This window comes from Haemaphysalis longicornis, unplaced genomic scaffold, assembly GCF_048455015.1.
Source record: "Haemaphysalis longicornis isolate Haplotype H1 unplaced genomic scaffold, Haemaphysalis longicornis Haplotype H1 scaffold_2, whole genome shotgun sequence".
In the NCBI taxonomy this organism is placed as follows: Eukaryota; Metazoa; Arthropoda; class Arachnida; order Ixodida; family Ixodidae; genus Haemaphysalis; species Haemaphysalis longicornis.
Window position 1 is genome coordinate 205654073 of NW_027526295.1, and position 27250 is coordinate 205681322.

The 27250-nt window shown below is 52.0% G+C and overlaps 1 protein-coding gene across 1 annotated transcript in view; it reads left to right on the plus strand.

Moving 5' to 3' along the window:
* LOC144169809 (integrin alpha-9-like) overlaps window positions 1-27250 on the plus strand; it is a 106625-nt gene that overhangs the window by 22926 nt on the left and 56449 nt on the right. Inside the window, exons 4-5 of the mRNA XM_077699168.1 lie at window positions 4148-4268; window positions 13404-13474. Coding sequence (XP_077555294.1) covers window positions 4148-4268; window positions 13404-13474 — 192 coding nt within the window. The remainder of the gene's footprint in view (window positions 1-4147; window positions 4269-13403; window positions 13475-27250) is intronic.

Consider the following 27250-nt stretch of genomic DNA (forward strand, 5'->3'; position numbering starts at 1 on the left):
TCCCAGATGTTCGTCATGAGCTAGACATCCTGCTATTGGGCGGCTTTTTCACGCACTTCCGGCAAAGAGATGAGTCGTCTGCTCAGCGTCGGCTAGCCGGCTGATCTGCCAGCGGAGTGCTTGGGCATTTTACGACAAACGAAACAAGTGTAAAACAAACGCTTAACCGTTTGTATTGAATGCAACACGGCCATAACACGACATGGATATTCTGTTACCTGAGTACGTTCCATAAAGAAAGCGTTGAAGCCCCGTGGCACTTCTTTCGTGCAATCGCAGAGAACGCCCTGAGCCGAATGCCCGGGTTTGACGCATACATTTTATTCAACTTCAAAACAATCCAGAGATGCGTTTCTAACGAACACAACGTCACAACATGCGTTGAAAGTCTTAACCACAATTGACAGAGGATGGGTTGCCTCCTGCCCGTCGTAAATTCGGTACTCACCTCACGCGCGGTTTGCGGGGACGAACAGCAAGTCACTTAACACTGGCGCACAAGCCGATGGCTTTTAGCCACGCACACTGCACATACCCCATGCGAGGTTGAGTCGTACGTCGCACGAGAAAGATAATCCAGACCATGGGAAGCACTATCCACCCGCAGAAGCACAACGTCGCATTTCATCGCGAAACAAAGGCGCCCACAACACATACACCATCGCCTCCTGTAATGCCAAACGCATCTCGCACTTCCCAATGGGAGTGAGTGGTACGCCTGCAGTTCCCACATGTCGCGAAGTGGAGCCCCAAGCTGAACCGGGATCACGCAACCGTAACTGACTTCTGGAGCGGTTTGTGCCTTGTTGCCAAGGCAACCGATGTTTGAGATTGTCAAAGAAATGGCGCTCGCTCCAGCGCTAGAAAGCTCAGAGCCGCGACGGAGCATGTTTTGCCAACGTTGCCGCTCTCCACCACGCGTCGCCCCAAGCTGAACTGGTCACATGATTGAAGCGTTTTGTGCACGGGTTCTGTATCGATTTACTATGACTTCTTCACATGCCGCCAGCAGGAATTACCACCGCCGCAAAATGAGACCCGGCACCCGCGGGGCCACATCTGATACGGCGCTTTTTGGATAAACAGTGCGCGGTGCATCAAGGGAACGAGCGCACGACCCTCCTTGTGCGGCTGCGAGTTCGCCGCCGATAAAAAGTCATGTGCCGCCAGCAACGTACACCGCGAAACGGCAAGGCCAGGCCGCCGCATACATGCGGCCAGATTTTAAGTGCGAATAAGCGACCCCAAACCATCCACCGCCGGCGTCGGCGGCGGCGTCGGCGTCCGCAGTGCTCCTCTATAAAGAAACAGCATCCGGCGCCAGGTTTCGATCCGCGGACTTTGCGGCTGCAGCGCGACGCTCTACCGACCAAGCCACGGACGCGACGTGATATCAGCGTTAGTGACGCGCCTTATATCTTTAACGCATTCAAACTACGTCGTCAGCGGCGTGCGTTGGCGACTCAGCGGCGTTATAGCGGCTTGATAACTGCGTGGTGTACACGTGATACTACAAACCCGATGGAAGAGATGGAAGAGAAGGCGGCGAGGCGGTGGGCTGCGGGGGCCGAGCGCAAGCGCCGCAAGCGGGCCGACAACCGTGCATTCGCACTTTCACATTCTCCCCCTCGGGGAAATGCGGGGGAATTTTTTTTCGTTCGCTTTTCCAGCCTTGAGCGGAGTACATGATTCATGGTGTCAACAAAGCTTGTCCGTAGCAGACGACAATAGCGGAAGTACGTCACCTCTGCGGAGCGCAGCATCATGGGAGGCAAGGCTCGCGCGCCGTCAACAGCGGAGAGTAAGTCGAAAGGAGGAGGAAACGCGGAGCGACGATAATGCGCGGTTTTTGATTTACGATTTCTCAGCTAATACTCATCGCTTTAACATAATTCTTGCGGGAGGAGATTGCAAATACATTGCTTTATTTGGGTACATGTACATCCATGCATCGGCGGAAGGTATTTCAGGACCCCTTTAAGCGTATTTATGACAACGTTCGTGTTGTGAGTGTCAGGCCTGTTGCAATATTTTTTTTACTTTAAATGGACCCAGGATTGTCGTCATCCTTTGTTGTATGGGGTGCACGTGCTTCGGATAGGCGGGACAAGTATTTTGTTACGAATGTCTGACGGGATGCGCATGGGAGCGTCCATTTTGGTTAAAGCAGCGCAGCAATTTTTTTTTGTAATCATTTTTATCTCTCTGTAAAGCAAGAGATTCTTTCTTTTAGATGCAAAGCATCTCTTAGTCGACCCTCCGTCGTCCGGCGTCCGCACCTCTCCTTCTCTCCACAACATCTGTGATAACGCCGCTCTCTCTCTCCCCTCCCCATTTCCACACCACCTGTGCGCTAGCGCGCGCTGCTCCTCCTCTCCACACCCCCTGTCGGCTACGCGCGCTGCTCCTCCTCTCCCCTCTCCACACCAGCTGTCCAATCACGCGCATGCGCGCTGCTCCTCCTCTCCACTCCCTCTGCTCTGCAAATAAACCTCGTCCGCGCTCCGCTCAATTGCTTCTTCGGTACTGCGCCGTCCGATGACTGGAAATGGACGCCAACGATTCCGTCAGCGGACTGGCTGGCACACCTTCCACTAGTGCCAGCCAGCACACTGTCAGAACCGCGAGCACCTCTGAAGACAAGGCTGCGCAGAGGAGAGCTGGCGACGCCGTACGTAAACGGCAGCGTCGAGCAGCGGATTCTTCGCTTCGAGAACAAGAAGCCGCTTTGAAACGCCAGCGGCGAGTAGCTGATCCAGATGGCGTTGGGCAACGTGACAACGCTTCGAAACGCCAGCTTCGAACAGCGGATTCCTCGCTTCGAGAACGAGAAGCCGCAAAACGTTCCCCACTACTCGATAAATAAAGAAGACATTTAATACGCTACTACACGTGTCTTTACTCTAACAACTAATTAACACGCTACTACTCCACGGCTTTGCATCCCCTCAGGGTTCCCACGTGGGAAGATGGTGTAATTTTTTTGTGTTGCTTTCTACAGCTGGGAGAAAATTTACAAACTCCGATTAATTTTTCCTCCAGTGTCCGATGGGATAATAGCCGATTAATCTCGGGCATTAAATTCTGACACCGCAGTTTATCAGAGCAACAAGCCAACCCCGAGTGAGGTGACGGTAGTCTTGGAAGCGGCGGGTTGTAATATTGGTTAAAAATTTGTTTTTTCTTGTATTATTTAGTGAGTGGCCGGTCTGTCTTGACCCGCAAATAACAATGTCGGTTTCAGCGCCAAAATGTCCTTAATGAATCTCTCACGGTAGAGCGTCGAGCGGCCCACGTACTTCCGTCATCGATGATTGTGTCGAGTTCAATTTTCATGCGTAAAACGGATTTTACAAAGCGTTCTTCGAAAATCAAAGCGTTCACAAGCAAACGCGACGAAAAAGAGCACACGACTTAGCTGTGCTTGATACAGAGGAGGCACTTCTGACTCTCTTAAAAAAATTTGCAGTGGCTTAGCTCGGCTATGCCAGGATATACGTAGCGTGAGCTAAGGTTCAGCTGGTTATTCTTAGGTTTTCTGGTTGTCTACGATTAGCTGATTATCATGCTTACTGCTGCTAAAATGATTTCCAATTCAATTCAATCCAATGCAATCCAATCCAATCAAATCCAATACAGTCCAGTCCGGTCCAGTCCAGTCACTGCTCCTCGCGCATGCGCAGCACGGCTCTCCAGGAGCCACGCGAAACGGCTATCAAGCGCCTCCGGAGCAGCGTCAGACTTGCCTACTGCGCAACGGAGGCGCACAGCTGGGAACGCGCCGGCACCAGTGCGTCTGCCCCGGCTATGACGTGCAGACGCAATTATCTACACACCCGTACTCCAATTGGATTGGATTTCATCCAATCCAATCCAAACCAATCCAATCCAATCCAATTCAATCCAATCCAATGCTCCTAGCGCTTGCGCAGCACGGCCCTTCAAGGTCCACGCGAAACTGCTGAACCTCGGCTTGTGTAGCTTACGCTACAAAACGTGAACTGAACAAATGTTGGCCGTGTTCCTTGGGTTTAGACTCGGGCTTTGAAAACCCCTAAAACGTTCCCCCCGCTATCGTAATGGTAATGATGACTCCAGCCGTGTACTTATAAAAGATCTTCACTTTAAAAACTACTTTCTTGCTCAGGTATGTGCACCTCTCTGGAAAAACCAACAGTACCACGGCATTTACCTAGCCAACGGCGCTTGCTACGTTCTCAACAAAAACCTCGAGAAACCAAAGAAGCTAGTTCCGCTCGTCGATTTCTGTGAGTATATACTTACTTTGTTTTGTAACCACCACATCGCTGTGCCTGCCTTCCTCAAAAGCGAAGCGAAAGCTTTGGCTCCTTAGACACGCATTGAAGTAAGCTGCAAACATTACCAAAATAAAGTCGAGGATGAATACCGTATTTACTCGCGTAATGAACGCACTTTCTTTCCAGAAAATTCGATGCAAATTTAGGGGTGCGTTCATTACGCGGGGTAAATTTTCCCGAAACTTGTTTGAGCACTGAAAACGCGAGCAAGTTGTTGGTAAAAATTTTTACTAACTGATAAACAAAACTGATCAATCTCCGCACACCGCCGCCAGTCGCTTTGCAAAGTGATGCGAAATGCAGTGTTATCGTGAATTGCGGAACGTGCCGGAACGAGTTTGCTGCGAGGTGACAACAGTTCGGCCAATAAGTGGCTGCCACTGTCACAGTGAGGGACATCAAAACAGACATGGCTGCCCACGCAGCAACCTGAGCGCGTTTTTTTCTTTGTCTTGTGAGTACATTACGTGCATTTAGTGAGAGTTTCTTCCTCATTAATATTGAACGCATGCTTGCTGATATAGCTAATATCGAACCATGTCCCCTATCAAAGACGCACGACCATCATCAGCTATACTTGGCACAAATACGACATATTGCTGCGGCTAGTTCAGGGTGCGTTCATTGCGCGGGAAATAAAAAAATCGAACTTTGATGGCAAACTGCAGGTGTGCGATCATTACGAATGCGGTACTCCACGTCCTCATTTTTCCCCTGCAATTTTCCAACATTTTGTCACAAGTGCCACTTCCCTTGCACTTTCCCTTCCACCGATGTTCTGATGCCAGCTATGACGACACATGACAGTTTAGCGGATCGCTTGCATGCCTAGCCTGTGCAGTCTCTGCGCAGAGAAACTAAAAGTTCTTATGACAAATAAAATCGCTGAATATCACAATTTCGAAAGTTGCGATAGCATGAAAACACATTGGAAATTAGTGGGACATCACTGTGGCAGTTTGTACGGCGACAGCGAACGGCGCGTGACGTTTTCTCTCCTGCACCTGATTAGAGATAAACTGGCGGTCTACTTCCGACAAACCGTCATATAATGGATTACATGCGTTAAACTGCGCAATGCATGCATAATTACAACTTGGCAAGACTTAATTCAGTGTCCCTTTAGTGAACGCAGAAGCCTTAGGTGAAAGAAGCTCTGAAACAACCTTCCGATAGAAGCTCTGAAACATATTTCACCGGCCATTCGAATGCGTTTAACGGTGAAGACTTGCCCCACAAATCTCGCTCCGCAATAATTCGAGAATTTCATCAATATCACCGGAGATACACGAAATAAAAATCGCTTTCCCTCTATTGTGCCCCGTTCTCCCTCTGCTCAATCTTTCACTATCCAAGCAAGAACTGCGTGCTTTCCCCCTTGGAGTTCAACCAGGGAAACCGAAAGCAACTATTCGCCCTCGGTGGTGTCTTATACTTCACGGCCTGGTGTATTTTGCCTTTTTCTCCGCAACGCCCTATTATACTTCCGCAGGGTGGTCGACGCGGGCAGAGCGAGAAAGTATGACATTCTGAATAAAAAGTTTAAGTAGCCCAAGAAAGACTATCGTCTTTGAAAGCTACGCAATACACTAAGGGGGAAAGTGCAGACGTAATTACCTTCAGAGGAGGCCTGCAGAAGACGTCCCACAAATGCCTACTAAATCCGGGATATTTCTGCGGAGAAGAGGTGGTGTCGGTGGAAATTGTGCCGAAAATGACCAGTTAGAAAAAAAATTAAAGCCGTTCCACTCAATGTGAAAACTGTAGGAAGTGCAGAGCAGTGATTCGCCACAATGGGCTGTAGCGCCGTTATGCGCTCACTGCTACCACCCAATGCAATTCTAATTTCCCGCCTTCGCAATGCTCGCGCACCCCCTGCCTCAAACCGAGCCAGCGGGAATTCTGTTCTTTTTGTTCTTGCTTTTCCTGCCGCACGTGCCGGTGTTGCACTGCCATTTTTTTTTTCTCTTAATATCTAAAACCAACTCAACGAGAGAGAGGGAGAAAAAATTTATTTGCCCTTTAGGCTAAGGTCTCCTCATTCCAGGGGGCCACTGGATTTCCTCCTTGGTGGGTCTTCCAGGCATCTTGTCGGGAAGGCGGGATGCCTACGGTATTTTGGACGAAGCCTGCCAACGATAGCTGCTGCTCTAGCGTGGCCGGTTGAGTCAGCCACTCCCTGCGGATTGTGACCAAGGCTTCCGTGTGGAAGCCGAAACGTAAATTCCTTTTAAACTCGAAAGGACTCGTGGTCGGCGTCGTCGTCTTCCTTCTTCAAAATGCATCCCGACCAGACGGGCTTCCGTCATATCCTTGACTTGAACTCCCTGCGGATACTGCTTCTGTCTACCTTGGGGCATACCCATAACATGTGCTCTTGATTGATCGGTACGTGACATTCATCCCACACTGGTGGGGAAGTGTTTATACAGCCTTTGTACATGTATACTTTGTCGGGTGTGAGTAGCGTTTGCGTTTGCGTCAGCCTTATGGTGGTTTGCTGTTGCGTGAACAATTTCTTGTGCGGATGGAGTCAAGTTGCGTTTGCTGTCTGCGTATTCTTTAAGTTGTAGTTTTCGCGGGGTCACGAGCTTTTGCGTTTGGCTACAGTTGGAAGGTACCCGGAGAAGCGCTTCGCGGGCGAGCAGCTTTGCTCTTTCTTTTCCTGCCAAACCTGTTTTTCCCGGTACCCAGTGTTCCCTTATCGTGACTTTAAGGTGTTTAAGCTCTTCGAAAGCTGGTTTCGGAGTGAAGCCTTGAGTCAGAAGGGTGCAGATTTTCTTACTGTCAGTGTATATGTTATTAAGAGTGAGCTGTGTTGCAGTGCTATAGCGACTGCCCAATCTATTGCAGTGGCCTCGGCTTCTTCGACGGAAAAGCCGCTGCCCTGGTTTCTCGCTTCCTGGCCTAAACTGCTCGTGAATGCTATGCCATAGCTATATCCTTGCACTGCTGCATCGGTGTAAACATGGATCTGATGCGCGTCTCTGGTGGCTTTGTTGGCATAAAATTTGGCCCGAATGAGTCCTCTTGCTGGGTTGCGTTCTTTGTCCATATTTCTCGGTATAGGTGCTGTTTGAATGAGGTTCAACAGTTCTCAATATAGCCAGTTCTCCGGTAGTGGTTCGTACGGGGTTGTAGCCCGCAGCGCGTAGAATGTCCTGGCCTTGCGGGGATTTTCGCAGTCGATCCAGTTGGTTATGTCTGTGGACTTCCAATACTTCTTGGAGTGTACTGATGGTGCCTGTGTCGAGTAGAATCTTGGTGCTAGCATACAAAGAAACACCGAAAGTGATCTCCATGGCCTTCCGCAAAAGCGTGTCAAGTTTGTTCTCCTGAGTTATATTGATATTCACGTACGGTATTTGATATCTGATTTTGGACGTGATGAGTGCATCTCTCAGACGAAGGAGGTCGTCTTCTAGGAGTCCTCTGTTTTTATTAGATATTCTCCAAAACATGTGCAAAATCTGTTCTCCCAGTCTGATAATGTTATTAACCGCCATGTGTCCTCCGCCGTCACTCTGTAATGGCATTCCTAGTACCTTGATGTGTTTACCCGGGATGGTGTTGTGCCCATTCGACGATAAGCGAAGTTCTGGATGTTCCCATCGATGACTATGGACTGCCAGAAGCTCTGTTTTCTCTACGAACCATTTTCTATCTTTACAGCGGAAGCTTCTGTAGCATCGAGAGCCTGTTGTAGCAGGTCTTGTATGTTCCCAAGCCTGCCTGTGTTGACCCACACGGTAACGTCGTCCGCGTACAGGGCGTGACGGACGTCTGGTACCAATTCCAAGGCTCTGTGAACCTTCAGCATAGCCAGAATAAATAAAGTAGGAGATAGTACGGAACCTTGAGGTATTCCTCGCTACGGGTGTAGAAATTCTTGTGATGTGTGCTCGCCAATTCCAACCGTGAGTACTCTGTCTTGTAAAAAGTCCCTGACATAATTATAGAGAGGTGCCCCACAGTCAGTATCAGCGAGTCCCTCTAACATTGCATCATGATCCACGTAGTCGAAAGCTTTCTTCAGATCTATGTTAGTATAGCTTTGAGTTGCGAATTGCTAGGTTCCTTAGTGATGTCTTCGTAGATCCGATGTAGTGCATCCTGTGTGGAAATGTTTTCACGGTACCCCACCATGTTGCATGGCAAAGCCCTTTTCTTTTCAAGATGATCTTGAAGGCGGTACAAGGCCATACGTTCCATGATATTGCCGGCGTTTGAGGTTAATGTGATCGGTCATAGGTTTTCAAGCCGGATTGGCTTCCCTGGCTTGGGTATAAAAATCATGTTCCCAATCTTCCATTGCTTCGCCAGTGGTTGGTGTCCCAGCCACATACTGTTAATTTCTCTGTGCCGATAAATCTTCCGCTAGGTTCCTTAGATGCGCCGAGGTGATGGCATCTGGACCCGGTGCCTTGTTTTTTTGCAGTGGCTGAAAGTGCTTTTCAGTTATGTCATGTCAAATTTTTCATCGATGCTTTCATCTGGGGCGCCCGTATGCTCAGCATAGGGCCTCCTCGATTATCAGTCCCGGATCGTCCGCGGACTGCCCAAGACGCGATCCGGCACTCGTTTTTCCCATGTATTGCTTGGGGCTTCCGGTCCGGGGGCAGTCCTCGGACTGCCCGCGGACCGTCCAGGACTGGTAAATCGAGGAGGCCCATATTGTGGTTGTCTAGGTGCTGGGATGTGTGTCTTTGATGGATTCTATGAGCTTGTCCGGATCGTTTTCATGTTCTTGCATGAGTGCTTGTAGCTTGTGCTACGTCGTGGTTTTTGTCGCATCCGCGTTGATGAGCGCTCTGAGTATCCTCCAAGTTTTCCCAGTGCTAAGTGTGCCTTGTAACTGTTCACACGTTTCCGTCCACTGATCATGACGTAGTTGCGCTGAATAGTTTTGTATGTGATCGTTCAGCTGATTGATCCGCTTCCTAAGTTTACGGTTAGTCTTCTTCTTTTTCCAGTGTTTTACCAGCGCCGTTCTTGCTTCCCAGCATTGCGAGAGGTGTTTATCCACTGCTGGTTGGTCCTCCGTCTGCGAGTATGTTTTACTGTGTTTCTTTGCTTGTTTGATTTCTTCAGTCCAGACGTCTATAGTAGGTGGGTCGCAGCCTTGTCTGTCTAGCCTGTATTTGTGCCAATTCGTGGTGTGCTATTTCTTCCACTTTAGACGCTTCGGCGTAGCTTGAATGATCACTTGTATGATTGCATGGTCGCTGCCAAAATATTTTTGAGTGTGGGACCATTGGTGTTAAGCTGTCTTGTGGAGACTGTGAGGTCCGGGTTGGTGTCTCTCTCGACAGAATTTCCCAATCTCGTATATTCAGTGAAGTCGTTATGTACCGTGTATTCTGCATCGTGTAGCAGTCGAAGTAATCTGCTGCGCTTGGTACTGTTTCTCTGGTAGCCCCAAGCTGTGTGCGGGGCGTTGGAGTCGCCTGCAAAGAGGTGTTCATAACCTGCACGTGAGGCATTGGGTCGGAGGAGTTCTTTTACTTCCTGTATCTTGTATTTTGGCGGGCTGTAAACATATAGTGGTAGCGTGAATAGGGCCTTGCTATGTAGACACAGATATTGTGAGGCTTGAATCTGTGTCATGTTCAATGTTGGCAGGCACACGTTTGCTGACCAGAGTGGCGATGTTGTGGCATCTTTGATACGTCATGTAGTCTGGAATTTCCGGGTTCTTGCCTGCTTCTTGTAGTGGGATGATGTCCGGAGAGTGGGGTAAGAATTTGATCCAATGGAAGAGTGCTGCCTGTTTTCCTTTTGAAACCACGGCAGTTCCACTGTAGGATCCGAATATCCTTATTGCTGTGTGTTTTCATCGTAACTGTGGGTGGGGGGAGCTGAAGGTGACATGCTATTTGTTCTACCCTGGTAAAAAGAGGGCTTATCACCTTCAGGACACGTGCCTCAAATGTTTGCTCTTGCTGAGTAATCAGGTTGGTTAGTGCAGCAATTGACTGTGCTTGAGCTTCGAAATTTATCTGCAAAGCCAAGCAGGCGGCTTGTAAGGCGTTGGCCTGTTCGCACATTTTTGTGTTGTTCTCTAGTAGGAGCTCCACTAGTTTCTCATTTTCGGCGATTTGCTTTTCGAGAGCCTCCACCCTTTTGCTGAGTTCATGTGATCGGGTAGACGATGGCCTGCTTGGGGTTTGGGATCTGCTTCTCTTGGTGAGAGGCGCTTGTTCAGTGCCGTGGGCACTGTTCTCACTCTCCGCGTCCATGTCGGCAGATTATGACGTCGGGTCTTCCTGAGTACCTCCCTCAAGATTTATTGGGGTGTGTTTTGGCGTGTTGTCTGGGGTGGTGTTCTTAGTGTGCTTGCCTTTCAGTGCATGTGCAAACGATAGGTACCTGGCATTCGTTTCTATACGATTTTTTACAGCAGGGAGTGGCTGACTTACCTGACCAGTTCGGTAGTCCTGATTGCGCTTCGACACTTGCATAAGCCCCGTGCTGGTGGACGCTCGATGTTGATACGACGCCTGCTCTGTTGATACTTTTTCATTCTTGGGTGGGGGTTCTCGTGACGCCCGCTCTGTTGATGCCTTGTCATTCTTGGTGGGTAGTTCTTGTTGGGACATGCATGCTTTCAGTGATTCCGTCGCCTTCCGGATGGCAAGCCTCTTTTGGTAGGCTTGAAGCCTTGTCACGGCGTCTGCTTCACGTCGGACCTTGCATTCTTTGTCTTCGGATGGATGCGGGCCGCCACAAAGAGCGCACTTGGTGATGCATTCATGTTCTTCATCTTTCTTTGCTGATCCGCACTTAGGGCAAAGAGGGTAGGACACTGCTGTGCAGACGTCAACTCAATGCCCGCGCTTAAGGCACTTAGTGCAGTATTGGGTGCGTGGATTGCGTGGCGTACACCTATGTAGACCACCGTCGTAGTCTGCTTCTACAGGCACGTATGTACCGGAGAACGTGATGATCGCAGTTTGGGTAGAGCCCATCATACGGGCGGCAAGGATTTCGTATCCAACAGCTTTGAGGTGTTTAGGCAGAAAATCGGGAGGCATGTTGGCGGCCACACCGTGGATCACTCCTTTGCATGATTCCCGGTTGGCGGCTTCATAGACACTGATGCATTGTTGCTTTCCGTTGAGCGTGACGAAGGAACAGTTTTTAATGGAGCCATGAAGAGAAAAGACAAGTTTGTTTTATTCGAAAGATTTCGTGTTTTATAGTGCCCCCAGCGCTTGTCCGGATACAAACGATGCTTTATTCCTGAGAAATTAATCAATTTAAGTTCAAATTTTGATTTTCCCGCTAAATTGTTTGTTTTCGTGGTCTGCAATGACATCACAGGAACCAATCGCTCCGCAGCCTAGAATACCTTGATTCACGCGCCCGCCGTACATGGTAGAGACGCGTATACGCTGGCGCCGCCATTTTGGGTCACTCGCTCACCGCCGAAGCAAGTCATTGTGTCAAAACCGCATCAAAATTATCGCCGCAACGCAGTTTACTGGCGAAGTTTGAACCATCTTATCTGTTTCGCGTTGCTAGGTATCGTGAGAAACGAATAGAACAACGCGTTGAGAACGTTGACCCAATTGCAGCGACACGGGACCGTTCAAACGGTGTCTCCACCCTGTCTTCGAGAAACCTCGTTCTGAACCTAGATGGCGCCACTACAGCGTGGCAAGCCGTTTTCTGCCTTTGGTTTGTTTTTGACCGTAATTAAACCTGGCTTGTTTTTGGTCTGGGAGAAAATAATCGTTTCCTGAAACAGTGCTAGTCGACAAATATGGTCACGTAAGACACGTAAGTGTCGTCTGAGACAACCCCAAAGCCCCGCAGTGCTGTGCAGCTAAACCAAGCTTAGTGCGCGCAGTACCAACAGCAGTACGCATCAGTACTTCTATGCTTACATGTGATTTCGTAACTTCCACTGTTCGTCCCACCATTCTTATTGCTTTATAAAGAATGTGCCCTACATTTAAGCGCAAATCGCTCGTTCGGCTAGCTTATAAGCTCTACCTAATTCTCGTCTGCGTGTGCCGCCCTCCGCCAATCGCAGAGCTGGCTCGTATAACATCATAGGTTCTGTTGCGGGAAATGAGCTGGGGGGTCGCATGGCCATTCCCTGTTGTTCCTAATTATGTTGCTTGTTTGAGCGGAGTCTACGTTAAAAGTGATGTCAGTATGACTCTAACGAGGCAATCTTTTGAATAAACCAAACTTGTGTTTTCACTTCATGGCTCCTTTAAGTTTGGAGATTGCGGACGGCTCTTGAGCAAACAAGACGGCAATGTTTTTGCCATGTAAGATGCTTACTTTGAGCTCGGTAGCTTCGTTCGCTGTGAATCGGGCTCGAAGGCATAGTTCGTGACGAAGGTCTAGGGGTAAGAACGACTTAATCGTGAAACCGTCCTGGAAACGAAGTATGAGTTTGCGAAATGTAGGATTGCTCACCCTCGTTTTGGACGTTGTGCGGAACCAGCCGTCTTGTTCAGGAGTGAATGCTTTCATCTTGCCGGGTTGTGAGGCTCTCGTTGCGGTGTTGATCGGCGGAGCCGTCCGGATGCAGACGAGGTGGTCGCTAGGCCTAACGGTCTAGGCCTACTCCCAACGTGGTCCAGACAAAGAACGCCGTAACTTCACCAATGGTTCTCGGAGAGTCCTAAAATTTGTTCAGGAGATCCCGGTAATGTTCCGGAACACGTCGTGACAATGATGTGCACTGACACAGAAGGAAAACCGCACTAAAATACAATACATGCGGAACTCGGAGCGCACACAGAGTCTGGGCGAAACCAGTGGCGTTCCTAACTAAATTGCGGGGGCGCTGCCGGCTAATTACGTATATTTTGCCTCAAATGTACCTAGAGATTTCTTTGCGCTAAACAACGGAGAGATGTATGAGACGCGCTAGAGGTTCGCGAGTTTCGAACGCTTAATTATGACTATATAAACAGCTTGGCTTTCCAAACCTCTGGGTAACGCCGCGACAACAGCCGCTACGGCGGAACGCCTTGTGACTCTACTTGAGTCCACCGAGCGAGCTACGACGACAAGCCGAGCACTTGAAGTGTTCCGCGCTTGAAACGCTTTGTATCTCAACAGACTTGCAGGCGGTGGACAACGCCCACTACTACGCCGCGGCGGAAATGGGCTTCTCGGCGGCCTTTACCGAGGTAAGGTATGCTTCTCTTGCTGAGTTATAGAAAAAAGGATGCCTTTCTTAACGTTAAGAAAAATTTCCCATTCATCCCTCCATTTTAGCGCGTTTTTGTGGTTATTAAGGTCACTTTACTTACTGGGTAATATAATATCCCTATACGAAAGGTAAATTGTCGAAGAGCTTAATGAGAACTCCAGAGTTAACTACATTAGTGGTATAAATTATATGCAACATGAAAAGCAAGCAACCCACTACACTGCTTGTGGCACTCCAATATATTGTAAGAGGACGGCAACTGTGTACTTACCACCCACATCTATGAATTTTTACCTATTAGCAAAACTGCAATCTAGGGAAAAAAATTCAGGGGTGCCAGTTTTAAGCTGCCTGGTTGATTTATAGTGAGAAACTATGTCAAAGTCCTGTGTCAAAGTTTTGCCCACATATAAGCCGATTACACCAACATGGTTTTTGTTACAACTACAGGAAGAGGAAGCCAAGGAATAATTGTAATTAGTTGCGTGGTGGTAGTGCGAACACACTCTCCAGATGACGTAGATGACATGTCTGATTTTTTCGACTCATCATTGCAACGGTCATCTACGGCAATGAAACCGTTTTTCCACCTGAGAAGTCAAAGTCATTTCAGCCTGTGACTCCTACAAAGTGCTGCCGTGGCTCTAAGCGTGCCTGCAGGCCACTTGATGTCAGCACGACCGCAAGACCCCTGAGACATGGTGTCGTTGTGGGGATTAAACCCGTCGACTCATCGAAGGATATCACTCGCAACAGCCCCATTGCTGTCATGGAAGGATTAGATACTCCGGCTCCAGATGGTGTGCCACAAGTACGTCCAAATTATCGCCTCAACGTGCTTGCCATTGACACTCGCAACGCTGATGTACCAGAGTGTCTCCTGAGAGAGAGAGAGAGAGAGAATCAACTTTAATCGAGCCCATTAAGTGGTTAGTGCACGCAGGCACCATATGGGGTGGAACCTTCTTCGCGGGTCCCATATGCATCCAGCAGCTCCTGGCCCCTGACTGCCAGCGCGAGTTGGGTCGTCAGGTCGGGGCTGGACAACAAGGTCTCCCATCGCTCTCTGGGATTGGGGTTGGGGAAGTTGGGGGGAAAGGGTGGTGGGGGGTTCTTGAGGTTAGTGCACTCGGCTATGACGTGCGTCAGGGTGCCTTCCTCGCTCTTCCAGAACGGGCACTTGATATCGTGCTCCTCCGGGTGCATTTTGTGTAAGAGGATGGGATGCACCAGCCACCCCGCCTGTACACTGCGTACGATCGTCTGTTGGTTCCTGTTGAGGGGCCGGTGAGGTCCGGGGAACCTACACCTGCCTTCCCAGTATAGCTCGGTAATGTCTCTGTAGCTCGTGACAGGGCGCGGCAGTCCCGGCTCGTCCTCGGCCCGGTTGGTCAGTTCTCGGGCGTAGTGGTCGGCGAGTTTGTTGCCTTCCACCTGCGAGTGAGCCGGTACCCATACGAGCTATATGGCTCGTCCCGGTGGCCTGCGTCTGGACAGAAGCGCTAGTGCGGCAGGAGAGACCCTTCCCTTGCGGTAGCTTGCGTAGGCCATCTTAGAGTCCGTGACCACGGTCTTCGCTCCCGGCTATGCGAGGGCGAGGGCCACGGCCAGTTCTTCGGCTTCGGACGGGTTCGTCGTTCTGATCGACGCGCTGGTGACCAGTCTGTCGATGGTGGTGACGACCGCCGTCGCTCTGGTTCCATGTTTGGGGAGCGAGACATCCGCGTATAGAATCTTCGGGTCCTCTTCCAGCTGCCGGGCTAGTGTTCTAGCCCTCGCGGAGCGTCTCTCGTCGTTTCTCCCCGGCTGCATGTTCCTGGGGAGCGGTTTCGTCTTTATTGCATCCCTCCATTCCTGGGGTAGCCTTTCCGTTGTCAGTTGCGGTTGGATCTTCCATCCCACCTTGCGCAGAACGGCCCGGCCGTGCTCGGTTCGGCTCAGCCGTATTCTTTGGTTGGTAAGGTGGGCTTCCACCATTTCTTCCACCGTGTTGTGCTTGCCCATGCCCAGCAACTTCTGGGTGGACGAGTGGACGGGCAAGCCCATGGCAAGCTTTACCGCTTTCCTGATCGTCGTGTTCAGCGTTTCTCGGTCCGCCTTCGTTAGCTGGAGGTACGGGGCGGAGTACGTGATGCGCGACACGACGAACGCCTGGACCAGGCGCAGGGCGTCGTCTTCTTTTATGCCTCAGTTCTTGTTGGTGACCCTGCGGATCATGCTCAGGATTTGCTCGGACGTTGTCTTAATCTTGTTGACAGCCACGTACGCCTTTCCGTCGTCCCTCAGCAGGAGTCCTAGGATCCGGATCTGCTGCGTGGGCTTGATTTCTGTGCCTTCGATGGTGACTACCACATTCGGCGGCGGCTCTTTCTTCGGTCTGCCGGGTTGCACCAAGATTAGCTCCGACTTCTGCGGGGCGCAGCTCAGGCCGCATGTTTTTGCGTACTCGTGGATGGTCGTTGCCGTTCTCTGCAAGGCTTCCTCCACCCAGGCATCGGACCCCGCGCGGTTCGTCCACACCGTTATGTCGTCGGCGTATAACGCGTGGTCGACGCCTTCGATTTCGTTCAGTAACTGAGGCAGGGGCAGGAGGGCCAGATTGAAGAGCAGAAGCGACAAGACCGATCCCTGAGGGGTGCCCCTATCTCCGAGCTCTATTGACTCCGACTGTTCCGCTCCTATCCGGATGGTCGCCGTTCTCTTTGTCAGAAAGTCTTTGACGTAACCGTACGTTCTACTGCCTCAGCCCGTCATGCGCAAGTTCTTAAGCACGCTGCAGTTTGACACGTCGTCCAGTGCCAGTATTCCGCGTGGTGCGTGTCTGGATGCCTTCTTGATGACCAGTTCGTGCAGTTGGACAAGGACGTCTTGCGTGCTCAGGTGCTGACGGAACCCGTACATGGTCGCCGGCATCTGGCCCGTCTCGTCCAGGAATCCTTCGAGTCTTCTGAGGACCATGCGGTCCATGACCTTGCCCACGCAGGACGTTAGCGAGATCGGTAGCATGTTCTCGATCGTCAGAGGCTTGCCCGGTTTGGGTATAAACCTCACCTCGACCTCTTTCCACTCTGCGGCCAGCTCCGAGCGTTCCCAGGTTCTGTTGATGTGCCTTAGGAGCTCGTGAGCCGCTGCATCGCTCATGTTCAGTAATTTGTATGTTATGGCGTCCGTGCCGGGCGCGCTGTTCTTGTAGCTTTCGTCAATTGCCGTTAGCAGCTCCGTGATGATAAAGGGCTCGTCCATCTCCGCATTTTCCGGTCCCCCGTACTACTCAGGTATCGGGAACTGTCCCTTTTCCGTCTTTAGATACTTTGCTTTGAGGTCTGCGATGAGTCTCTGACTGTCTCCTCCGTAGGCGTTCAACACCTTGGTGAGGTCGCGATCGGTTGCAGACTTGCTGCTTAGCGGGTCGATCAGGTGTCTGAGCAGGCACCAGGTCCTTCGCGCCGACAGCTTGCCCTGCAGTCCGTCACAGGTGCTCATCCAATTTTCGCGGCAGAGCTTGGCGGCGTATTCAGAGATTTGCTTGTTGAGCAGGGTTATGCGCTTGACCAGCTTCTTGTTGCGTCTCTGGCGTTTCCACCTCCGCGTGAGGGAGTGTCGCGCCGCCCACATGTGGGCGAGCTTGGCATCGACGAACGTTGTCTGCGCCGTTGTGGTCACTTCCTGCGTGAACTTATCGAGCGCAGTTTTTTGGTCTTTCGCCCACTCCGTGTACGTCCTTTGGCTGGTGTCCTCCGCTTCTTCCTCGGGAGTCTCCTCCGCTTTTTCCGTCCACTTGCGCATGCGGTCCCAGTCGGTGATTCTGGCCTTGCCGACGGCCGCCCGGATAGTGGGTCCCTTGATTGTTACGCTCAGGATGTTGTGATCCGATCCGAGGTCGACCTCCTCATTGCGCCAGGTAACGTCTAAGGATCCCGCCAGCCATGAGAGATCCGGTACGGGTACGGTGTCGCGGCTCGCGCTGTTACCCCTTCGAGTCGCAACGCCCGGCTCGTTGAGGAGTGACATCTCCTGGTCTTCCATCGCCTTCGCGAGGGCCTTTCCGCGTTTGGACTGAAATTTGTAGCCCCATGTGGTGTGCGGGGCGTTGAAGTCGCCGAGGATAAGAGCGGCCTGTTCCCCGCCAACTGCTTCGCCTAGCTCACCATCTTGTCAAAGTCGTACTTCCTGCGTGACGGTCAGCAGTACGCGCTCATAACGAACAGTTTTTCGCTGCTTCCGGTGGTTCTCGTGTGGATCTCGACCAGGGTGTGCTCGCAGCCCTCTTGCGCCGTAAGGTGCTGGGTTGCTGCCACGTTGTTGCGCACCAGGATCGCCGTGCCCCCTTACGTCGGGTCCGTGTAGGACACGTATCCCGGTATTCTGGGTCTGCCGTGCGTCTACTGTAACGCAATCACGTCCGGCTTCTGGTCAAGGCCGTCAATGTGTAGTTGAAGTTCGGCAGCCTTGTTGCGGATACCCCTGCAGTTCCATTGGTAAAGTAACGTTGTCTCCCCCCCCCCCCCCCCCGCAGGATCTGTTCTTACGGTTTGGGCTCATCTTCGTCCGAAGTCGTTACGCGGCCGCGTTTGCTCGCAACCGTCTCCTCCTTGATTTTACTGGTGCGACCCTTTTTCAAGGCTGCAAATCGGCTCTTTGCGGTCATTGCCGCCATCTTGGCGGCATGCCGCTCTTGCTTGATTGACATGCCCTTCACCTGAGTTTCCATAGCTTGCAGTTCGGCTCGAATGACGCCGTACTGTTCCGTAATTTGATTGATGGCCGCTAAAATCGCTGCCATGTCGCCCCCTTGCGGCGGTTGTTGTTTCTGACTAGACTGTGGCGTCGCCGTCTCCTCGCGCCTCGAGGTTTCGGCGTCCATCTCCTCTTGGTTCGGCTGCTCCGACGTGGACGGGCTCGCATCTCCTCGCGGGATACTAGAGCAGGGTGGGTCCCTTCGTGGCACTTTGCGCTTTGCGTTAGCGTCCCCGGACGCTTCGTTCGGTTTGACTGCCCGAGCCGCGGCCTGCCGCTAGCTAGCGCATCCATTTTATCCATCAGTGCCCTGATTTGCATGTTGTGCAATTGGATCTGAGTATTTTGCCTTTCTATGAGCTTTTTGAGTTCTGTCTCGGCGTTTTGATTCATGGTTGCGGGGGGAGGAGAGGGAGGGGGCTTGAGAGGAGGAAACTCCTTCTCGTTCGCGAGAGCGACGGGAGACCTGTCGGTCCAGCCCACCTTTTTCTCGGCGTTCCTCTGTCGACTTGACCCGGCCCGGGCTCTCGACCTGGACCTGGATCTCGAACGGGACTCCCAGCGGCGGCCCCGCAGGCCGGCCGATGGGGTGCGGCGAGCCCCCTTTGGGGCGTCCCGGGACCGGGACCGTTGGCGGCTCTGGTGTTCACCCTTGCGGGTTGGGGTTGGTGTTCTCGAGCGGCTCCGCGAAGAGCTGCTACGTTTGGGTCACCCTGTAGGACCTTTGTTTCTTGGGTTCTCTTCGTCTTCCGCCCGGCGGCGCTCCCAGCGCCGGTGTCGTACCACGTACGGTGTCTTGAATCGTGCCTTGCAGGCTCGGTCGGTGGTGAGGTGCTTGCCGCCGCACAGGCCGCACGTGGGGATGCAAGTGTGGTCTGAGTTCGGGTTGGCGATGCCGCATCCCAGGCAGATGCGGTTTTGGGGACTGGGTCACACGTCCATGCGATGACCGACGCGGCCGCACTGGTAGCAGACATCTATCTGCTTGCGGTGTAACGAGCCCTCCATCAGCAGGTTCCCGTAGCGGTTCTAGTTTGGGACTTTGGGCCCCGTGAAGGCGATGACGACAGACGTGGTATTGCCAATCCGGCTCACCTGAAGTGCCGTCGGGTAGTGCTCGTGGACCACCAGCTCTTGTATTTCTTGGGCGGTGTCCGTTAGCGGGATGCCCCGTATGACTCCCTTGACTGTACCGTGGGGTGCCGACTCGTACGCGGTCACCTCGTGGACCGTCCCGTTGATGACTATGCGCTTCACCTGGGCGTACTTGTCGGCATTCTCCCTCTTCGGTGTGCTTACGACAACGATGTTCTGCTGAAGATTTGAGCAAACGACGTCGTTCTTGGCCTCCGCGCTGTCGACTTGCGCCGCCAAGGCGTTGGCTCGGATGATCTCCACTCGGGACACTTGCCCTACTTGGAGGCCGCCCCGGTGTCTCATCACAATCTTGATGTCTTCTTTTGGAAGGTCCGGCATGCGGGCGGCCCGCAGCAACTTCCCCTTGTTTACACTCCCCGTCTTCCGGTGACGTGGGCTTTCGCCGGTGGCGCCCCCGAGGGCTCCGCCACGTCGGCTGTCACCGTTGCTGACTTCGGCGCCATCTTGGCCTGCCTGCTTACTTGGCGTTAGGCTTAGCTTTTCTTCGCCTTTTTGCCTGAGTTTCTCGCCGGCGATTTTCCACCCCGGCGCTTTGTATACTTGCTCTGGCGATATTTCTTCGCCGTCGACTTCGATTCTCATAACGGTCGACATTTTAGGTCAGTGTCCGCTCTTCCAATTAGCGACAGGGTCGTTAATAGCTATAATTTGGTGAGCGAGACTCCGTGGAGTGGTCTTAGGCCTATCGCCTACCACGGCCGAGGCCGGGTGCTCGTTAGGCTTAGCGACAGGTGCTCCTCGCGGGCCACAAAATCGGCTCTAATTGTCAAAAAAATGATCCGCTACCTCGGAATTGGGTACCCCGATGGTCCGCGTAACTTCATACACACGATCGATGCACTCTCATTAGAATTCAAGTTGATTAACCGGCGCAATTTGCGAAAAAGGACAGAGCGCTCGTGGAACACGTCCGCACTGCTCGGCTGCTAAGTGGCGCCCTCCCGTCTCCTGAAAATCTCCATTGCTGGCGTGAAAGACCAAGCCTATGAACCAAGACCGAGCAATTGCGGAATGGGCGTGATCAGGGGAGTGGCTAAGGAGCTCTCTGACCCTGAAATCATTAGTGCGTTACCTGTAAGAGCGCCTGTCGAATCCGCCCGTAGACTGGAAAAATCATCAAAGAGTGTGCAGATTGCGTTCGCCACAGGAACAGTACCAGAGCATGTAGTCATCGGTTACACGCTCTATCGCGTCTATTATCACGTAGAGACACCGATACAATGCAAAATCTACCAGCTGTTCCAGCATGTGGCGAAAATGTGCAAACTCCCGCTCCGATGTTCCCGGTGCGGAGGTACTCGTGACCGAAAATTCTGTTCAGTTAAAAATCCTAAATTCCCAAACTGCAGCAAAAAGCATGAATCGACGTTTGTTCATTGCTCTGTCCACCGTGATGAGAAATCTTTCTTAAAAATAAAGTCTAGAAACAACACTGACTACAAATCTGCGAAATAAGCTCTACTGGAATGCCGTAAGGCTGGGCATAAGGAACACTGGAGAAAGCAAGAGAACACATTTGCGAGTCTCGGGTTCATTAATAACGAGGAGGATTTCCAGCTCTGCCAGTCGTACATCATGAATCGCAGAAGCAGCATCCCCCTACAGCAGTTCTGCCAGTACGAGCTGCAGCAGCAACGGATGAGTCCCCCTCAAAAGTTGTCGCTACCCTTGTTTCGACAGCCGCGCCTGCTCGGCCATCATACGAGAATCCGACTCCGACTCCAGCTGTACGAACTTCGAAGCCTGCTCGTCGAGCATCTCTGCGAGAGCAGCGTGAGCCAAAGAATCACTATAGCTCCGGGGGCTTGCGCTCTGTGATATCCGGTCTAGTAGAGGCTGTGCGCATATCGGCGCCCCCCCCCCCTTTCATCACCGGTAGCCGTGGCTATCCTGACTCTCCTGGATTACGTTTCACCTCTCTTTACGCAATGGCGTTAGCTGCTACAGCTGGTGCAATCACAGTTCCAAGAGTACAAGAAATTTTAGATAAAGCTACCATCTTACAGTGGAACGCTTGCGGACTCATGCAGCGCCTCTTGGACCTACACCAATTCACATGAAAAAATCGTTTTCCGGTGATCGCTATTTCTGAATCGCGACTGCTGGAAGACAAACGCCTTTCTAGCTACACAGTTCTGGGGTCCTGACTGCCGTAAAAATGTCAAGAGTTCTACTGGCCATGTGAAATGACCTCACCATAATAGAGCATGGTCTTTCACCGGATGCGCGGAATGAATACGTGGAAGCCACATTTAGCGGCGCTGGCTTGCCCTTCACCATTATCGCCGCCTATATTCCACCTCGTGTAGCAATGGACTGAAATCGCTTAGAAGACATCAGCAGTACTACACCAGAACCGCACATCTTGACCGGTGACTTCAACGCCCATCATCCCATCTGGGGCAGCAGGAAAACGATGGCTAAAGGGAGGCCCCTTCAGGACATCACCCACCGGCAGGGTATGTGCGTCGTGTTATGACTCACTGGCGCCATGTTTGCGTGGGTCAGTCACCCGCCGGTCGACCTCCCCACCGCTTGTCGACGGAAACGAAAGGAAGCCGACAACGCGGCGGCGGCCACTGATTGACATCGGCTATTGAGCGGTGTTGAGTGTTGTTGCCCCAAAGGGATTAAGGAGCCGCCGCTCTTCCCCCGGCCTAAGCAACTGAACGCGTGTGCGCGTGAAAGCCCAGACGGCGACGACCGGACAATGGGACCCAGTGGCGGCGACAGCACAGCGAAGAAGGCAGTGGCAATGGTCAAGCCATTAACCCTTCCCGGAGTGATTCCACGAACCTTGTTAATCTGTGCTGTTAGGCTCCCTGGGAACGCAGCGCGCGGCGGACACCAAAAGGATACGCGGCGCCCGCGCGTCTTCCGTTCTTCCCCTCTACTACAGGCTCCTGACGAGTGGCAAGGGTGTGTGTGTGTGTGTGTGCCGCGCATCTGCCGACATACCTGAAAGGCGTGTCCCTACCCGAGGGTGGTGCTTCACAGTGAGGACCTTACACATCACCATTGGTCCGCATTGTTTCGTATGGGGATCCCCAACCTAGGGAACTTGGGATCGGGGGTCAACAAAAAGGGCGTGCTGCGGCCCGCCAAGATCGGTCTTCTGTCTTCATCTCGACAACTCACTGTAAAAATGTAAATAAACCCGTTGAGTTGCCCGCTACCAGCAGACCGCGGTCGCTACAACTCGCAACAACTCGCTACAGTCGTCAACTCTGGAGAGCCCACCTTCTACCGGGGAAAAATGTCAAGCGCCCTCGACGTCACGTTTGTTTCGTCACAACTCCTCCTGGACGAGCTGGGCAGGGGACATTGAACGGTATGGCAGCGATCATGCGCCAAATTACATGGCAGTGGATGGTCTCTCGGGCTCTCTCTCGTCCACAGCGTGTGATTAGCTCCTCTGACTTGGAGGCATTTAGAACTGTGGTGGAGGAAACCGTGGACTCGATGAGCTCATTTGAAGCCTTCGTGGACACGATGTCAAGAGCTCGAAAGTCAAGCAGCAAAGTACTGAATCTTCCGAATAGATACACAGCCGCCGACTCCCAGTATGGGAGGCTTCGCGCACTGCATCGAAGAGCAGAAAGACGAGCGCACCGGACACAAACGCCTGAAGATATCCGAGCTTCAAGACTAGCCCAGAAGGCGATTCGGAGGTATACGAACAAGCTGGCCAAGCGTGAGTGGGAATCCTGCTCCAAGCTGGACCCCCGGAAGCCGCTATCCAGATTATGGCACCTACTCCAAAGTTTGCGCACCCCACAGACTAAACTGCACCCGTTCAAATCCATCTTACTGAGCACGAACACCAGTGACCTCCAAGCCGCTGACGCCTTCTGCAGGAGAATTACTGCAGCGCCAGCAGCTCTTTTTCCGCCACACTTTCCCCCCAGCGAGGCATGCTCAGGCCCGGTGTCCCCAATGGACGAGTCATTCTCCATGGCAGAGTTGCTCGCTTCACTGGCTTCTGTCAAGAAATCCAGCTACCGAGACCCGGATGACATAACCTACACAACCCTCTCACATCTAGGTGAAAAGGGAAAAAAGGAAGGAAGGAAGGATAATACAGTGCATGAAAGGCAGGGAGGTTAACCAGGTTACAGTCCGGTTGGCTACCCTACACATGGGAAGTGGGGAAGGAGGGATTTAAAGAGAAAGAAAGAGTATTGAAAAGACAGGAATAGAGCTTAAGAAGCAATTGAAAAATTAAAGATAACTACAAAATCAAAACAATAGGCGCTAATAAAGCCTAAACTGAAACGGTAAACTAACCAAATAACAAATGAACAATGGTGCACAGTGTCTCTACAATCGTTCAGACAGGCCTGTGTCCTTTAAGAACCGAAGTAGTGCTTTTGTGGCCTTTTCGGACTGTGATGGGCTGCGTCTGTGACACAGAACAGTTTGCGCAGTTAATGGCTGGTTGTCGAGTTTCCGGAGAGCGGTTGACAGGTGCAGTCTCTGCGTTGCAAACCGGACACAGTGACACAAGAGGTGTTCTATTGTCTCGTCCGTGGCGCACACGTCACATGCAGGGCTGTCAGTCATGCCGATAGAGAATGAGTAAGCTTTAGTGAAAGCAACTCCAATCCACAGTGGGCACAGTAGGGTGGCATCTGAACGTGGCATGTTAGTGGGTAAGTGGCGCTGCAGGTCAGGGTCGAGCGAGTACAGGCGGGGGTTTGAAAACTGCGGCGTATTCCAAACGGTCAGCGTGATTTAGCTACTACAACCTGCCCGTTCTGTCCAATACAAGCAAAACCAACTTGCGTGCAATTCAGGCGATGCAAGCCCGAGGTCTCCGAACGTGTCTTGGTCTACCGCGTTGCGCCTCTACAGTGGCAACCATATGCACCGCAAGAGACCATCCGATAACGACCTACGTGGCAGTGGATGCACTCCGGGCTCACATTAGACATCTCACTCGGCTGCCTCATCACCACCTTGCATCCTTGCCGTCAACTAGACCACAAGCATCCTTTTCTAAGATAGTCGCCGCTCACTGCGAGAGCCTCCCCTCAGGATACACACCTGCGGCACGACCATCATCGCCCCTTTGGTGCCTCTCGAAGCCAGAGGTGCACCTAACCATCCCGGGAATAACCAAGAAATCGGACGTTCCACCACAAGGTCTCCAACAGCTCTCTATGCACCTTTTACATGAAGCCTACAGAGACCGGATTCATATATACACCGATGGCTCGTAACGAACTCCAGTTCTGCGGGAGCTGTGATTGTGCCGGCCAGATCGGTAGACATTCAATTCAAGCTGTCCAGTTTAACAACCTCAACTGCATCCGAACTCACAGCTATTCGCGAGGCTCTTCTGTACCTAAAGTAAGAATTACCACAAAAATGGGCTTTGCTATGCGACTTCAGGCCAGCTCTCCAGAGACTGCACTCTGCTCTTCGCCGCGGCCCGTACGAACAGCTTGCGGCCGAGATTCGTCAAGCGTATGACTTCCTAACAAGGCATGGGCACAATATTATTTTTAAATGGCTCCCTAGCCACTGCGGCATTTATGGGAATGAATTTGCAGACAAAGCGGCTCATCATGCCCATGAAAGTGCCCAATTGGCCGACATACCGTTGTCGCGCCATGATGCAGCAAAAGGGAAACAAATTACACCATCTTCCCGTAGGGGAACCCTGAGTAGTATGCGAAGCAGCCATGGGGTCGATTCAAGTGCCCATTAGCTTTCAGTTCGTCGTTTCCGTTAGGCTGAGGTACGTACCTGCCGTTATATTTACCGTTTGGTTTACCTGGTAACTACCACACTTTTCACTTACCGGAACTACGAAATGGGAAATTGCGTTGACCCCATGGCTGCTTCGCATACTACTCAGGGTTCCCCTACGGGAAGATGGTGTAATTTTATTGGAGGGGGGTGGGGGTGTTAGAGTGGAGAGGAATTAAAGAGATAGATAGAAAGACGTTGTACGTGGTATGAGTTTGTCTTTATTTAAGCATTGTCATCATCATGTTCAACGTAGGTGACGTCGAGCTGTGGTTTGCGTTCCGCTTTGATATGACCGCCTTATGGTCTGTGAAATGTAAAGTCAAGGGCTGTTGTAGTGGATGAACCCTAAAGTTGCAGAAGATAAGGTCAATGCATGTTCCCCGGATGGTTGTGGGCTGCTTGTAATTACGGCCCGCCGACTCGCCGACGCACGCCGCTGCCGACGACGATGAAACGTCGAAGGCGCGTGAAGCGTGCTCGTCACGTGCCGGCCCAGGAAAACACCGGCAACGCTGTCGCTCCAGGAGCCCTTAAAGGGGAAGCGTGCTCGTCTCGTCCAGGCCCAGGAAGACACCGGCAACACTGTCGCTCCAGGAGCCATTAAGGGGCAAGGCACCACCGTACGTTCAGCAAGCCGAGCATGCGCAGTGGGTGTGTGGACGGCGCAACAACGACAAGGGAGGGACATAGCCCCAACCATGAGACGCTTCGCATCTAAAAATTGCCTCCTGCATGCCTTCAATCTTTCGTGGGAAACTGGCCGTCTAGAGCCAAGGTGGAAACACGCTCACCTTGTCCCAGTCCTAAAGCCAGGTAAAGTTCCCACCGCCATCGAGGCCTACCGACCTATAGCGTTCCTGAGTTGTATCGGGAAACTGATGGAAACGATCGTGCTGTTCCGCTTGGACTGGGATTTGACCATCCCAGATATATACCCAGCACAGATGTCTGGTTTCTGCAAGGGTCGTAGCAGCCTCGGCAACGTCATCACCCATGCGAATAGCATAATACAAGCAAAGTGTCGGCGGAACATTACTGTTGCCCTGTTCCTCGACATCAAGTCAGCGTATGACTGCGTCGAGCATGAAGCCATCCGCTCGGCTCTGAAGTCTTTAGGCATCAGGGGCCGAATGTACGCATGGCTATCGGACTACCTCTCCGATAGGTATGTGTACATGTCTACGGACAGCGGTGACTCATCGCTACACCAGGTGCCCCGAGGTGTAGGCAATGTTAAAGAGTGTAGGGCTCAGCACCCAGGGTGGGGTGCTGAGACCTACACTCTTTAACACTGCCATAGTTGGCCTAGGGAAGTGCGTGCCACAGTCAGTAGAAATCTCTCTGTACGGCGACTGGAGTTCTGACCGCAATAGGCGAGTGTTGCGGTCAGGACTACAGCGAGCAATTGACTCCATTGCGGCATTTCTGGCAACTCGAGGGTTAGTGATTTCAGGGAACAAATGTGCTGCGATAGCTTTTATAAAGCGTGACCTTACGCGCTACGGCCTCACTGTTGAAGGGACCGCAGTTCCATACGTCCGGACCAACAAGTTCTTGTGAGAAACATTTGATAGCAATCTCACCTGGTCGCCTCATGTTCGCCACCTCAAGGACAAGATTACTTCATTCGCCCGCATATTCCGCATGCTCTCCAGCAACACCGGTGGTTGTTCAGTCGCTTCTCCGCGTGCACAAAGCGCTTTGCGCTTGCCTGATGTGCTACAGCATCCCTGCTTTGGTCCCTCTATCGAAAGGAACTGTCAAAGCGCGAGAGAGCATGCAATCACAAATCCTGCGGGTCTCCATTGGCGTTCCAAAGACAACCTCTACTGTCAGAACACTGACAGAATGCAGGTAGCTCTCACCACTCGCTCTAAGCACGCAAGAACTGCTTCGTGCGCGTCTGCGGATAGCGACAAACTGAACCAAAGAAGTGCGTGACTTTCTACCGAAGGTCTATCAAGAGCCTGCTGTTTTTGAGCACACACCCTGGATGTTCCTGCCCTGCCCATACGATTACTGTGCCCGGCATCACGAGGAAGAAGCATATTCCGCCTCCCGCACTAAAGTTCTTCGCCCTGGACTACATTTCGTGGATGTA